The sequence below is a fragment of the Primulina huaijiensis genome, chromosome 8 (genome assembly GCF_012295235.1).
Source record: "Primulina huaijiensis isolate GDHJ02 chromosome 8, ASM1229523v2, whole genome shotgun sequence".
NCBI classification, from domain to species: domain Eukaryota; kingdom Viridiplantae; phylum Streptophyta; class Magnoliopsida; order Lamiales; family Gesneriaceae; genus Primulina; species Primulina huaijiensis.
Window position 1 is genome coordinate 17,463,774 of NC_133313.1, and position 15,722 is coordinate 17,479,495.

At 34.6% G+C, this 15,722-nt stretch overlaps 1 protein-coding gene across 2 annotated transcripts; it reads left to right on the plus strand.

Annotated features, from left to right (window-relative positions):
• Positions 1-248: 248 nt before the first annotated feature.
• LOC140982963 (uncharacterized) lies at positions 249-13,858 on the plus strand. Of its 2 annotated transcripts, none has more exons than XM_073449764.1 (24): positions 249-507; positions 951-1,008; positions 1,137-1,228; positions 1,304-1,359; positions 1,530-1,602; positions 1,849-1,915; positions 3,617-3,683; positions 3,824-3,890; positions 6,161-6,244; positions 6,317-6,358; positions 7,644-7,799; positions 8,233-8,310; positions 9,284-9,352; positions 9,442-9,507; positions 9,587-9,715; positions 10,344-10,400; positions 10,613-10,702; positions 11,266-11,331; positions 12,083-12,151; positions 12,221-12,325; positions 12,424-12,549; positions 13,112-13,170; positions 13,283-13,319; positions 13,566-13,858. In XM_073449764.1, exons 1-24 carry the CDS (start codon positions 316-318, stop codon positions 13,677-13,679), a joined length of 2,019 nt encoding a protein of 672 aa, XP_073305865.1. In that variant the 5' UTR covers positions 249-315; the 3' UTR covers positions 13,680-13,858. The 2 variants fall into 2 exon arrangements, with proteins under 2 accessions (XP_073305865.1, XP_073305866.1); XM_073449765.1 differs by having other exon boundaries at positions 6,326-6,358.
• Positions 13,859-15,722: the final 1,864 nt, after the last annotated feature.

The following is a 15,722-nucleotide window of genomic DNA, read 5'->3' on the forward strand; positions in this document are numbered from 1 at the left end:
CCAAATCTTTAAGTAGAATTAAAGACATTTTTTGACATTTTATTATGGTACTTTAAGCTTTAATTCTTGTACTTAATAGAATTACATAGAGATATTTTGAATATCTATAAACTTTTGTAGAGTTTTTAAAAGACACCACATAAATTTTTAAAATTTAACATTGAGTATCATTAAATTTTTATAAAATATATAAAAATATAAATATTTTTAAAATTTTAAATTTCATGAAAATGAACGACGCTAAAGTAAAAGCCTCGCCCCCAAACCAGAAGCTGCTCTTTTACTAGAAATCGAGATTCCAATTTGAAGAAGGAAATGGAGGATTGGGAGCTGAGCGCGGAGGAGCTTGATTGTCTGGAAAGGGACGCCCTCAAGCAACTGGCTCTCCGCCATTCTACTTGTAGCACGGCCCAGGCTTCTGGCACCTCGCTGCCACCAGTTGGGGCAGTGCCGTCTTCTCGTTCCTCAGCCATGCCTTCTGCATCTTGCTCCATGAGCAACGATCAGGTTTCTTTCTATTAAAAATTACTTACCATTTACTGGTGGCATCGTTGTTGTGCTAATAATCCGTCCACGACGTAAAATATGAAAGATGCAGTGCAGCAGTGCTCGGTGTTTTAGTAGATGTGAAGGGTTTCTTGAATCTGGACGATGATGGGAAAATATTCTCATTTTATCCCATTAAATATTTTTTTTGATTCTTTTCTTGGAGCATTGCATGTCCAAAATTAACTACGCAGGGTGCAAACTTCTAACTTTAGACACCAAAAATTATTGCTTCTTTCTTTCTCTTTTCTTAAGTGAATGCAAGCTGTATATATGTTTTCTTGAAAGTCATACGGCCCGATACGTCAGATTATTCGGTTTTTCCAATGGTTCATCTGCTCATGCTAATGGAGATGCCACTAGCAGCTAGTCTGCCCATTCTTACTTCATTATTCTCTAAGCAGATGAACGCTTCACATCAGGCTAGTAAATCTCCTTTATCAGCGGCAAAAAAGGTGACTGGTGAGGGCCTTTCTTCAGTGCTTTGACTGCTACTAGACTTTTTTACTTTTATCATTTCCCGCAGTCTTACTTGTGAATCTACCTGGACTCTTTCTCGGTTACACACTTACACTTAATCCTAAATGAAGACAATTCTTCAAACCAACCAAATCAAAAGCTCACAGTGAAATTTTTCCTACATTCCAGTGGAAATATTGCTGCAAAATTTCAATTTCACCAGGTATGCGTGTCTACTTTCTTGATACTGTTTCACATAGATTTTCTTCTTCTTTGATGGTGTTTTATCTTCCAATAGACAATCGTAGGAGCTTTTCGCAATATTCCTCGAGCCAACTGGAGTGCAAATGAAAGGTTTGTCTATATTACTGGTGCTCTTTCCCACTTCAGTTGCATGATGATAAGAATGGTCTAAGCAAGTAAAGTGAGACCTATATGAGTTTGAATATTTTCATCATTAGTTTTTAAATTTTACTCCTGTTTTCAACTACATGACACAGTTATAATGTGGATTTTCTTTGCAGATTGTGGATATTTCCCATATCATCATTATTGACCGCAGAAAGGGTTCTGAATGATATCAGCCCCATGATTGAGGTGATGGATACAAATCTGGGAATCTTTGCTATTATTGATTGCATTTGCATGTTCATGAAAGTTCTGGTAGGTGTACTCAGCGATATCATTCTGCTTTAAAAATTAAGCCATATTGATGAACAGCTTGAGAAAGAACTCTTAAAATATGATGATGCATGACCATGGTGGAAAATGCCATCTTGAATATCTGTGATTGGAACTCAAAGTCGATATGTAATATTTGTCTCTCTTCTATTTATTTTCCAGCTTGAGAACTTGGACCCTTTGGTAAAACGTGCTATTGCAGCAGCCACTGCAGTTTCCGATCTTCGAGGTAAATTTGACAATTCTCCTGCTCTTATCAGGCTTCAAATCAGGCCTTTTTGTCTGTGATTAATTAGATCAAACAAAAGAAATTGTTTTTAATGATGGTAGATATGTCTGAACTCTGAAAATATCTATTTATATTATTGAGGTGGAAACGTATCTTTCACGCCTTAAGGATGATGACCATTCGCCATACGAAACTTATAATAGGTTTTTGAGAAATTAGAGAATATTGATCTCCGTTTCTTTGGTTAGAAGGATGACTAATGGCATAATAAGTCAAATAAATATTGTTGGATGTGATAGGCTATGTTGCATGATCACGAACATGGACATGGATACGGCAACACATACATGATCAGACAAATTTTCAAAAGTTCAAGGACACAGCATGACTTATGAGACATGTATATTTAATATATAAGTACGCAAACAAAAAAAGCAATAAGAAGTGACACTAATTGGGTCAAATCCACTGCCTGTAATCATTATCGTCGTGAATGTTAGAATGGTTGTTCCCCCAAAATTTTGTTGTTGAATAGTCCATGGAAATTACACATTAAAACCTTCTTATATTATATAAAGGACCACAAGTAAAAAGGATAAACAATTCACTAGTACCAACTTATGTGGTGGCTCAACAGTCTATTAATATCATATTTTAAAAACATTCTGACCCTATTTTCCGACAGTCTTCAGCAGCCTTAACCCGTCAAATAAGCTTTCTTCTTGTGCAAAGTTTTGAATGGTAAACTGAAGTATAATTATTCATCCGAAGGTGGTGTTTATATACTGGAAAATGAGTTAATCTATATGGAAAAGTAACAACAATCTTTCCTATAATCAATCTGAAGTAATTTTTCCTAATGGAACAAATTTCCAATTACAATACTATCATGTAAGTTTAGTTTTTTCAGAGCTATCTAGTAAATAATTTATAGCTTAAAAACAACAATTTGGAAAAATTGATTGTTGAGTGCCTTGGTGGTCACATCTGTTAAGTGTGAACTTCTTGTGTGCAGATAAGGCCATCGTCGAGCTTCTTTGTAAAGGGTTGTGGGCTATACTTGTTGGCCATTACAATATAGCTTCATTGATCCTCCCCACTTAATCATTTGGTCTTCTAAGATCATCTTTAACCAAAGTAACTTGGACACCAATTGCGCCATAAATCTGATTTTGATTCTGCACTTGACTGGCTACCTCAGTGTGTTTCTTGCTTCTTTTAGTGACCAGATTTCCTCCAACGAATGTACAATGTCCAGTTTAGATCTTATATCGAGCTTTCTAATCTGCATCTTCGTAAACTTCGAGTAGTAACTTATTGGGTTTCTTGAATTAAATGCCTTTCCCTAGGGTTCCTTGTAGGTATCGGAATAATCTATAAACGGATTCAAATGGATATTTGTTGGTTTTAAGATGGCGACTTTAAATTTCTTGGATATTTGATGATTTTGTGCTGTGGACCTTATGATGAAGGTTTAGGGTTTTGTAATTTTTAATCATGCTATAGACATGGAATTGAGATTTATGAAAAATAATGAGATAGGAATGTCTTCATTAAATTCTTTTACATATGGGTGGATGCGCATGTATAATTCATGGCTTGTAAGTCACAAACTTTTATGTTTGGCACTTTGTTGGGGGCACCAATTTACTGGATTATGTTTCCCAAACATTTATGCGGTCTTATCAATGTTACTACCAGATCAATACAATAAAATTCCCAGCAATATTGAAGCAAAGCTCCTGCCTTTCCAACGTGACGGTGTTAGGTATGTGAGAGTACTGTCTCTTAACATTTGTATGCTTAGATTGAGTGCAAGATGTGGTATCATATGTTATTCGTAAAGAGATCTCAGTGGTCAATTGATTCATTTTGTCATTTGAATGTTGCTAATTTAGGCCTTTTCAGATTTGTGCTGCAGCATGGAGGGAGGGTCCTGCTTGCTGATGAAATGGGGCTTGGAAAGACTCTTCAGGTATTGAGACTTCAACTTAGAGCTACTATCCATGTCTAGTGTGAGGCGTTAGTTGATAATATACTTTGACTCAATGTTTTCATAACTGGACCGGTGATGGTCTACCTTAGAAAAATGATCCAACCGGTCCGATCAGTTTAATCAGACGGTCGGACCGGAATACTGCTATAATATATAAATATTAATATAATATAATGAATAATATATTTTAAATTTTAAAACCTAAAAAATGTATATAAATAAACAAAAATAATATATTTATCAAAATTTAAAAATTAAATATCTGTATATATATATTCAAAATACCAATTATAATTATATATTTTTTAAAAACAAAGACAATAAATTAAATAAACTCTAGTATTACTTACTAAAATAATAATTTTTCGAAGTCCAAATTCCAAATAATCATGTATATATATAACAAAATATTAAAATTTAAGATTTTTGAAAATAAAGAGTAATTTTTCAAAAAACAAATAGTAATTTTTATTGGTTTGACCGCTAAAATGGTTTTGAGGGTGTTTCGGACCAGACATGACCAGTGACCGGTTCCCGGTCGAACCGAACTGGTCGGTACGGTTTTGAAAACATTGCTTTGACCTACCTATTTTCGTGGTTGGACAACTTTCAGCTGGGAAACATTTATTATCAAGAGTGTTATTGTACATGATATGAGTTTATTATAAGATTACTTATCGATTCAATATTATCTGTCATCACTTGATGAGTGATTAGAATTTCAACTGGCAATGGGACGCCCTATTGTCACTTTCGAACATTCTTGTTACTTGTATTTAAGTGGAAGCCATACTAAATGGTGCATCTCCTCCTGAATTTGTTCATGTTTGACTTTGCATTTCACTCCGTATTTTTTACTAGTAGTTGTCTTGTAAAGATATGTTATTGCTGAGAAACTCGTCCATTGAATTTCAGATTTTTATTTGGTAAACCTTTCACTATGGTGTGATTCTTAACCTTTACAAATGGTTTCAGGTTTTGAATTCAGGCACTAGGTGTTTCTCATGCTAAAAGAACTTATACACATTTTTCTTCTGTTTTAATTCTCATTCTAGCTGCAATATGAAATTCTGATTCATGTGCAGAGCTAAAATATATCTTGATTTCACCCACACATTCCCATCATTGTGACCAAATTAAGGCTTCCTTCATTTAAATGTTAAGTTTGGAAGCAATCTGAATTCATTCTTATTTTATTGATTGGACAAATTAGATTATGTAGGGAATACTGCTATCTCTTGAGCCTCAATTTGAAGTCTCCTAATTTGCAGATGAAAAGTACTAAAAATAGGGTAAGAAACTAATTCCTAGAAATCACGAAACTAGTATAATGTGATCCTAACCATGACCAAAGATCAACTAGTAGATGATCATTCACATGCTTCACGGTTGCCAATGGACCGAGAATGAAGTAATAGATTAAATTTTAAGAAAGACAAAATGTAGAAATATTATGCTGTTTGTATCATTACTTTATTAGTGAAATGTCGAATTTATCCCTACTGCCACGTGCCCCTTACATGTGGTTTTCCCATTGGGTGTTTTGAATTTCCCTCCCCTGTACTTAACGTATTTGACGCTTATCTCCATTATCAAGTGCAAAAATATAACATGCTAGGGAGGTAAGTGCCAGTTATGTCAAGCTCAAGGCAGGTGAATACAAAAAACCATTTTCCCATTTAGTTTGTGAGGCGTAGCAGGAAGGAATGATTTTAAGAATGTTGCTTCACTTCACTGTTTGACGTGGTGGTCCTATATTAAAACTTTATGTGGCAGCTTCTGAAGAATCAGCCTTCATGGTTCCATGGTCTTCTAGTTTTGGCCAATTCTTTGGTAGAACAAGGATATGCCGATCTGTGCTTTAATACCATTAAAGTTTGGAAGAAATTTGAATTGATGCTTATTTTATTGGTAGGAAACTTTAGATTAAATAGAGAATAATACAACCGCTGGAGCCTTGATTAAGTAAATAAATATGACAAAATACTGGAAATCTGAAATCTCCATGAGTTGAAAAGGGGAAAAAATATTGGACAATAAAATAAGAAACCAATTCCTAGAAACCTGGAAACTAATCTGTAGAAATTATTTAAGCCATTTAGCTGAAACCATTAGTTTTAGAGATTTAAACTGAATTTATTTATGTATTACTTAAACATGCAGATTATGCTTTTCAGATTGCAAAAGTTTTGTGACAGTGTGACACCTAGATTGAACAAGTAAAATCAGATATTTGATCACATCTGCAGGCTATTGCTTTCACCTCTTGCGTTCGTGAGGCGTGGCCTGTTCTTGTTTTGACTCCATCTTCCTTACGGCTTCAGTGGGCTTCTGTGAGTGATGTGCACCATGTCTTTTCTTAAACCTGTTGTGCGTTTCACTTTCTTATTGGCTGCTTTGTGCAGATGATTCAGCAATGGTTGAATGTTGCCTCGTCAGATATACTTGTATGTTTCCTTGTTGATTTTTATGTATGATTATTCTTTTTACGTTTATGAAGATAAGAATTTTTTTGTGTTGCTTCAGTTTATTCTTTTAATTGCCAATGCCCAGATATATTACATAATCATTCATGTAAACGCTTTAATCATCTTTTTTCCAAAGGAAAAAAAAAAGAAATATAAATGTTGTGTGAAATAATTGTCCTTTTTGGGTAGAACAATCGAAACGTGATGCTTGAGCTGCTATACGGTTGCACTGTTACCACCAGCTATAGTTTTTGTAAAGCGACAAGCACTCGGTCCTACAATAAATTTGTAGAAGTTGGAGAGAAGAATTGATAAGTTTTTCATTTGTTAATTTCTTTTGATACAAGAGGTCGTGTTCATGCGAGAGGGCTGAGAGTCTTTTCCCTTAATTTCACTAATGAATAGTTAATTCTCATCAGCCAAATAAAGAAATAAACTAATTGTAGCTGACCATTTACAGCTAGAAAATAGCCAGAAATCAGGAAATTCATCAGTTTTCATATAAAAAGAGATTAAAAGCACTGATTTGATAAAATATACAATTACCAAACAGAATCCGTAAGAAATAAGCAAAACTAAAAGATGAGTCACGTGAATGATGAAGTCTGCTTTATTTCCACTTTGATGTCCTACTTTTGATCCGGCCTTCTTCTTCTTAGATTAGTCATTTAATCACTTATCTTTTTGGGATTGTTGTTCCATATTGCTTTTGTTTTTACCCAGTGAATAATTATTTTTTGATCATCCTTGCATGCCTTGAGATAAATTAGTATGTGTATGCAATGCCTCACCTCAATTATATAAGAATATAATGAATGCGTAGAATGATCTTAGTGGATATATGAGAATCAAAATGTTTGTTTTTTAAGAAGATCAAGTATACCATGCAGAACAGCATAAGAATGAACTAGAGTTATGGTTTCAGATATGAATCGAAGTAACGCTGGAGAATATAATTGCGACTTATAAACCAGTGTGCACATTGACTGATACAGAAACATCAGGTTTTTAAGTGCCATTGCTTTGTTATAGATTGACTTTATGCTTCTTTAATTCCATATGTATAATCCTAAGGCTCCGACGAATAATTGCGTAGTTAACTCTGAACACGTGCTCGTAAAAGTTACTTCTACATATTCAGTTTCACTTAGCAAATTTTTGAAAGCATATGTAGCCACCAGCCAGGATTTTTTTCGTTTGTTTATGAAAGAGTGAGCTGGGCTTGTGCAATAACAAATATTACCTGATGAAGAGTCATTGGCAGGTGGTGTTGTCTCAGTGGAGCGGTTCCAATAGAGGTGGATATAAAATTGTGCAGTCGAATAGTAGAGTGTCAGTCAATCTTGATGGTGTCTTTAACATCATATCATATGATATTGTGCCCAAGCTACAGGACATCCTTTTGGCTTCCAAATTTCAGGTAACAGTTTGAATTCAAGTGCATCTCAAACACTTTGTAAGCAAGGTCTCAAGTTGTTTTTCACCAGCTCTATCTGTTTGTACCCTAATAAATAATTGCAGCATACTTCTGATTATTGCATTTAGTAGGCCTTGTAAAATGAGAACTTAAAATGCACCTTTTGGATATAAAAGAATACCCCAGAATCTGAACTTAGCCGTTTTTTATATGCATCCAAATCTAACTAAGTCAACATGCTTGTTCATGTTCCCAGCATGCTTTGCTTAAGGATCACCCACTGCTACATGCATGTGTCAATTTTTATTTTTTGGGTTGCCCCATTAATGGGGCAAATGCAACCATGTGATACAACTCATTCAAACTTTTAATAAGTTGTACATATGGGGATACTGTATCTGATGAGGTATTTATTAATTACGGTATGCTTATTCAGGTTGTGATCGCTGATGAATCACATTTCCTGAAGAACGCCCAAGCAAAACGAACATGTGCCTCTCTTCCTATATTGAAGGTTCAGTATATATTTTGTGTTATGAGATTAGATACATCAATATTATCAATCAAGAAAGATAATGCTGGTTTAATCTAGTTGTGTAAACAAACTGAATCGAGCTCGAACTCGAACTCGAACTCGAATATACTTAATTTGAGATGAATTTGAGCCTTAAAATTATTTGAAGCTTGGAATTCTTTTATTTCTTTGCTCGAGTTCAGCTCGAAAGGAAGATTGAGTTCAAGTTCGAGTGTGGCTTGAAATTATCGAACTTATTCGCGGGCTATTTGAACTATTGCTCGGATAGTAAGGTTCGAGAAAAAAGATTTGAAATGTCGAAACCTCCGTAAGGCTCAAAATGTATATATATTTAATATATAATTCTATTATATTAATAAATTATTAAAGCTTGTCAGCGGCTCGTGAAATATCGAACAAAATAATTTTGATATAAGTTCGGCTCGGAAAAAAAATTTCGAACATGATCAAGTTCATAAATTCGAATACGACTCAAATATTTATCAAGCTGGCTCGAAAAACTCGCGAACCGGCTCGATTCGTTTACAGTCTTTGTTTAATAACATGCTATCACTTGCTTATCACCTAATTGCACCGGTTGTATTAAATTTTTTATTTGATCTTTTAGAGTTTGCATAAGAAAAACACGATAACATAATATTGAGGAGATGATCCTTTTTTGTTCTTTCAGCAAAACTTATATTTTGCAGTTGAATGTTTCGGCATTATGTTGTTGGCACATAAATATACTAGTTTGTTGTTAAAAGCAAAAGGGAAAGAAAAAGATAGAGAAGAAGATATCTTGTCTAGTAGATTCCTCTTTTAGTGTTACCCTTGCTTATTAAGTCAGTATGATCCCGTGGATTGTGAGCTTACCATTTTTATGAAAAACAATGGACCTCTCTCTCCTCCTCTTCCTCTCCCTTCTTTCTCAATACCCTCTGTTGATTTGCTGACGAGTGATGATCTGTAGAGAGCTCAATACACGATCTTGCTCAGTGGAACTCCTGCTATGTCTCGACCAATTGAGCTATTCAAACAGGTATCTTTTTTAGCATCAGTATCATATTTGAGTTCAAAATGGTCATGATTTTTAATGATTGGAGCTTCTTATTAACTTTTGGATTGCAGTTGGAAGCCTTGTATCCTGATGTGTATAAGAACGTTCACGAATATGGTGACCGATATTGCAAGGGTGTAAGCAGTGCGAGTAAAATGTCTATTTTCATTTCTCCAGTCTGAAAGACCGAGAAACTTAGTATTGTCTTGTCTTCAGGGCATTTTTGGAATTTATCAAGGTGCAAGTAATCATGAAGAGCTGCACAATTTGATGAAAGCGACAGTGATGATTCGTAGACTCAAGAAAGATGTTCTTACTGAGCTCCCTGTGAAACGCAGGCAACAGGTGCATATTAAGCTCTGTTTATGCAATCATATCCACTAATACATTTTTATTCTGTGAGTTACAGTTACTATATTGATGTCTTTGAGGGTATAGTTTTGACTTGGGCTCCATAATCTGATTTCTAAATTCTCAAAAGTGAATGCAAGAACTGTCCCTAAGTTTTGGTAGCTACAAAATCTTTCTAGGTCTAATGGATTTAAAGTGATAAACGTCAATGGAAAAGTCAAAAGGTCTCTTTTGCACTTTGGTTATTTACCTAAAGAGGAAACAAAGCAACAAGAAGTTAAATTCGTAGTTGCACTATTTTTTCCCTCTATCCTTTCATTTATGTTCCATTTCTGCATTCCTTCTTTACCTTCCTTAACTTCATACACATCCACAAATATTTCTGATTACATTTTTATCATTAATGTCAGTACTAAAATGAAATTGATCCTCCACGTTTTATTTTACAGATAACAAAATCGATCCCTCATCTTATCACTGGTGCCTATCATCTGTATTTCTTATAACCGTAAAGTTAGTAATAAGCTAGCATCAAGATGCACTCAAACATCTTTTAAGAGCTCTCGGAGCCTCAGATGGTTAACTATATATATATATATTATATATTATTTCTTATTTTCAGGTCTTTTTGGATTTGGAGGAGAAGGAAATGAGGCATATCAATGCGCTGTTTTCTGAGGTAACACGGATTTCTTTAGAATTTACTTTTATGGATTAACACGCTAGTTATTCTCTAATTTTGATGCAATGGCTATATATATTCTGGCTGTTTTCTATCTTGATGTCCCTGGTAAGATAGTGTCACACCATGTTACCTTTTAAGATGGTCATGGTGTGTGACGTGCTACCGTATGATGGTTTCTAACTATGTTTGTGCTTCTTATTCTGCAGTTGGGGGTCATAAAAAGCCAAGTCAAGTCATGTCAGTGCAAAGAGGAAGCTGATTTACTCAAGCTGAAGGAGAAAAATCTTATCAACAAGGTATTGGAAGTTCATGCATGATCGTTGTGTACTTGCTGGAAGCTGATGACCAAATATTAATGGAATAATGTATTAATAACGAAAACACATTATTGATTGTAACCATTTTTAGCCGAAAAAGAAACATACCATAATTACATATTACTTGAATACACCCATATATATTATAATTATATGAAATTGACGGCTAAATAGAAAGTTTCTGTTGTAACATTCCAGAAATTTGGGTTTTGTTGCAGACATGGTAATATTTCCATGCCATGCTCTTTAAATCCTTTGAGGGATATTTTTCATCAGTACTTGATTGCAAGTTTGAGAAGAATACTAGATCAAAGTAGTTCAACAGAGATGATCTTTTCCTTTATGTTTATTGACATGAATGTTTATGTTACATATTTGATTTGAAAAAAGTTCAACCGGATTAAACTTTTTCGTTAGATATTTATCGCCAACAAGCATCCAACTTACATTATCGATTGGTCCTGATTCATTTTTTTGGTTACGTAGGTGAAAATTGATACTGTTCTCGTTTTTTCATTTATTTCGTTCTATGTGTGCTCCAGATTTATACCGAGTCTGCCGAAGCCAAGATTCCGGCAGTACTGGACTACATTGGAACCGTAATTGAGGTCAAACTTATTAACTTTTGTCAATTGATTAAACATTTTCAATGAACTACCATGTATTTTCCTTCTTGCTGCAAACTGTGGATTTATCAGAGAATGTGAAACCTGAGTGGAAGTTAATAAATTGATTATGTCCAATCCAATTTTGAAAATAAGCTGATACTCCATTATGTTCGTGAACTGGAGTTTTATGGACTAAAAAGTTCCGAGTTGTTAGAGGCAGAGATATTCTGCTATTACTAAAAGCAGTTATACAAAAGGTAACTTCTGCTGATTGCAAGGTTGTGTGGAGGAGTTTATATTAAGGACTGAGAATTGAGATGTAAACAACTTAAGGCACAATGTTTCCAACTTGGGAATTTCAGTTAATACTGGACTTGTTTATCTCAGGGAGTGTCTTGTGTACGAAAGTATTGTTCTCGTTTTTGATCTTGTATAATATTTTGATTGTGTGCTTTTATGCGTGGGTCACATCAGAGCGATTCTGCCTTTGGGTATTATTTTGTATGTCTATCCTTACAGTTCTTCTGACTGGGATCAAAAGTGAGAAGGGATCGTCAAATTTCAAAATTTTCCATTTTTGCGGAAGATTCTTAACTAATTGAAATGGTTTATTAACAACTCTAGTTCCACATTTTTTGTCCTTAAATATCTATGTCAGTGCTCCTTTGGGTCGCTTCACTCTGTAAAGGGTGGCATTCTAACTTTTTTGCTAGTTCATTCATCTCTACATTCCCATTGTTTTCCTGTGCAGGCTGGTTGCAAATTTCTAATATTTGCCCATCATCAACCTATGATCAACTCAGTACACAAATTTCTTTTGGTAAGCCCCTGTTTAATTTTGTGGCTGTTTTGATGAGTACATATTCATTATTTATTGTTATAATTTCAGAAGAAAAAAGTTGGTTGCATAAAGATTGATGGAAGTACACCAGCGGCATCAAGACAAGTTCTGGTTACTGAATTTCAGGAAAAAGATACTGTTAGAGCAGCAGTGGTATCAACCTCGTTATTTGATGTGCTGCTCTTCTATGTTATTAATTTATTTATTTTGCCTCACAATATGTTGTTTCTTTTTTGCGTTTCTTTGTGTAGTTGTCCATCAAAGCTGGGGGTGTTGGCTTAACTTTGACTGCAGCAAGCATGGTAATATTTGCAGAATTATCTTGGACCCCAGGGGATGTGATTCAGGCCGAAGATCGTGCTCATAGGATCGGCCAGGTGATTTTGAAAAAAATTGACTTTTTATTGCCTGGAACTAAAAACGATTCTATTGCATCCATCTTCAGATGGTGGCTGGTAATCATTTGTCGGAAAACATGATTTGACTATGTATCACATACTAGACTTTTATATTTCTGCTGTAAATATCATTTAACATGTCTGAGTCTGAGTATGACTCTGGAAGGCTTTGTAATCAGTTAATTACTGTCGCAAATTAGGCTGAAGCTGTACTTTTATTTGCAAAAAGAAATCACACTGTCTAATCCTAAGAATGTTGACCCGGAAATAATTCCTTAGAATTCGGGATTACAATGACTGAATTATTACAAATTCTCCTACCTAATTACATCTATAAACACAGTTTTCCTTATCCAGAGGACCTTATTTTCCTATAATAATTAAACTAAGACGTATGAAGAAGCCTCAAAAGTTCGAATGAGGTTTGAGAATAAGTGTGGCATTGGTCCTGTCTTATTATTGCATTCATGGTAATTTTATTTTATTTTTTGACATAGAACAATGCTTCTAAATTGATTAAAAGCTCCTGCTTTCTTTTTAGGTCTCATCAGTCAATATATATTATTTGCTGGCAAACGACACGGTGGATGATATAATATGGTACTTCATGTCTTTCCAATCTGTACATGTACAATCTATGGTGGACTTTTCTTTATTGTGTCTACCAGATTAGTTAAGCATATTACTGAGTGCCTTCATTGTTTCTTTTCAGGGATGTAATTCAGAGCAAGTTGGAAAATCTTGGCCAGGTAATTTATTCTTCGTAAAGTAATTAATATATGTTCTTTTTATTATTTTGTTGTGGTGGCTCTTAATTTGTTAATTCCAAATAATGTTAAATTTGGTAAGATTTGATGTCTTTCCAAATTTCATGATAGAACCGAGTAAAGTTGTAATGTCAAGCAGTGGGTAATTGTCTTTGGTATGGTTGGTGACCTCCTGTTAATTGTGTTTTGCGAGAATTACTAGCTGATACTTTACTATTGGCTCGATAGATGCTTGATGGCCATGAAAATTCCTTAGAAGTTTCAGTTAAACAACCAAGTGCCAGTCCACCTTTGAAGCAGAGGAAACTCGACTCATTCATGAAATCATGTTGTAATAAATAATGAGCAGAAGCCCAAGTACCCGAGGCATTGAAATGAATTTTGTGCACACCCACACGCTGCCTCCAATTGTGCCCAACTGCAGAATGATCATATTATTTTGTGCGGTGGCATGTAATTGTATCAACTTGTTTATTTTTTCCGGAATATATAAATATGTATATATGAGGGAGCCTTGTGTCTTTTGCAGCTCGATGGCCTTCAATTTTAAATTCTGGATAAGCCCATTTTCTTGTAGCATGAGAAATCATTGTCCTGCACTCGCTTTTTGATGACCTTTACCTCCTATGATTCTGTAGTTGATAACGAAAGAAAATGGAAAAGTCCGAAGTCAGTCAACTCGTGAAGATTGTGTACCAAGTTTGAAGTCCATGTGCTTGCCTTGTACTAGACTTTGGTAATGATAGACGAAATTCTTTTGAGAAAAAAAAATCCAACTAATCCACTCCATACAATCATTAGGCTTCGCGCACAAACATGCAAATCAGTGTTTGAGGTCAGTAAGCGTGTTTTGTTCAACTTAAAGGTTGATAATTAACGTGACAAACCAGCAGCAGCTGGATATGCATCTTGTCCCAAAAAATCCATCATTTGCGAGTTGTTGGAATAGATACAATGTGGAGATTCTAACATAATGATGATATTTTATGTCAAGTGGCGGAAGAGTGCGTATTCTTAATTTATTTACAAAATACAACATGATAACATAATAAGCCAGTACTAGTAGACAACAAAACCTGATTCACAACTTGCAATGATCACTTTTCTAGTCTGCAAGATAAGACATTTAGTAATAATGATGTATCATAAAGAAATATCATTTCAAATGTAATGAAGTGATTGTTCATTTGTAACACCTCTTGTCGGTTTTAATAAAATAGCAGCGGAAATTAAAATTTTCTTTGAAGGGAGGAATGATTTAAAATACATTACAATATATAAACAAAAGTTAATACATGATCAATCAAATGAGGCAACAAAATACAAAACATCATTTTTGTGATCATGTCAAAATACTTGCAAAATAGTCTTCTTCCTTCCCTCTCTTATGCATATGACCCCGGCTCCAATCAACGTCCCGGCCCGTCACTCTTATCTGCATCACATGAATAACTGAAATGAGTATGAAACTCAGCAAGTGGAACTCTTACATAGCAATGTACATATACCATACTCTGTAAAACGTGGCTTTGAAAACATTAAATACCATCAACTCTGAAACATGAATATCATAGAATGAATAACAATAACGATGGTATTTCTCTTTTCTCTGTTGGATTGATATCTATATAGTATCTCTGTCTCTGTGCCTCTATCCCATCGATATGAATCGATAACTCTGAGGGATATAAGCCTATGGTCGTTGATCAACTTATTGCATGCAATCTCTGACTATGTATCTATCAATCCAATAAAACATTTAAACTCTCTCTTGGACATTAAATCAAACACTTTGAATACTATCTTTTCTCTTGTATTCCCTTTGACATGGTTGAGACATAAAATGCCTCTATAATATACAACAAAGTGTAATAATACATAACATGAATCAAGTGAAGGGAATAGCACATTAAAACCATTGAAACACCATACATATATTATCATGTGAGCACAAGAAATGAAATTCCACTTACAACACTTGCAACACTTGCTACTATACTCTTGGTACACAACCTACAACAATAAACCATAAAAGAACCATCAATAACCCAATAAACACAAACCCATAACATTTCATCCATAAAACCAACACCATCAACAAACCCATGATTTCCCCAACACCAAAATCCAACAATAAACTATACCACAAGCTTACCTTAGCTTCTTGAACCAACAAGAACCTTGATCTCACTTCAAAAACCCAACAAATAGCGTGAATCAAAGAAAAGAAATGAAGAAATGAAGAAACACTAGTCTCCCAAGAGCTGAAAATCGAGAAGTGAGGGGAAAAGAATTGAGAAAAATGAGAGCAACTCATCCATTTAAACACTAAAAACCCGAAAACACGACTTTACTGTGCTTGGCGCTCGGGCGGTCATAAATTAC

What these genes read in the sequence shown, in the direction of transcription:
- LOC140982963 (XM_073449764.1), top strand. Translation starts at nt 316, where the DNA reads ATGGAGGATTGGGAGCTGAGCGCGGAGGAGCTTGATTGTCTGGAAAGG. An exon ending in TCAATGCGCTGTTTTCTGAG is followed by an intron (nt 10,401 to 10,612) that starts GTAACACGGATT and finishes CTTATTCTGCAG; the next exon opens with TTGGGGGTCATAAAAAGCCA. An exon ending in ATACTGTTAGAGCAGCAGTG is followed by an intron (nt 12,326 to 12,423) that starts GTATCAACCTCG and finishes TTCTTTGTGTAG; the next exon opens with TTGTCCATCAAAGCTGGGGG.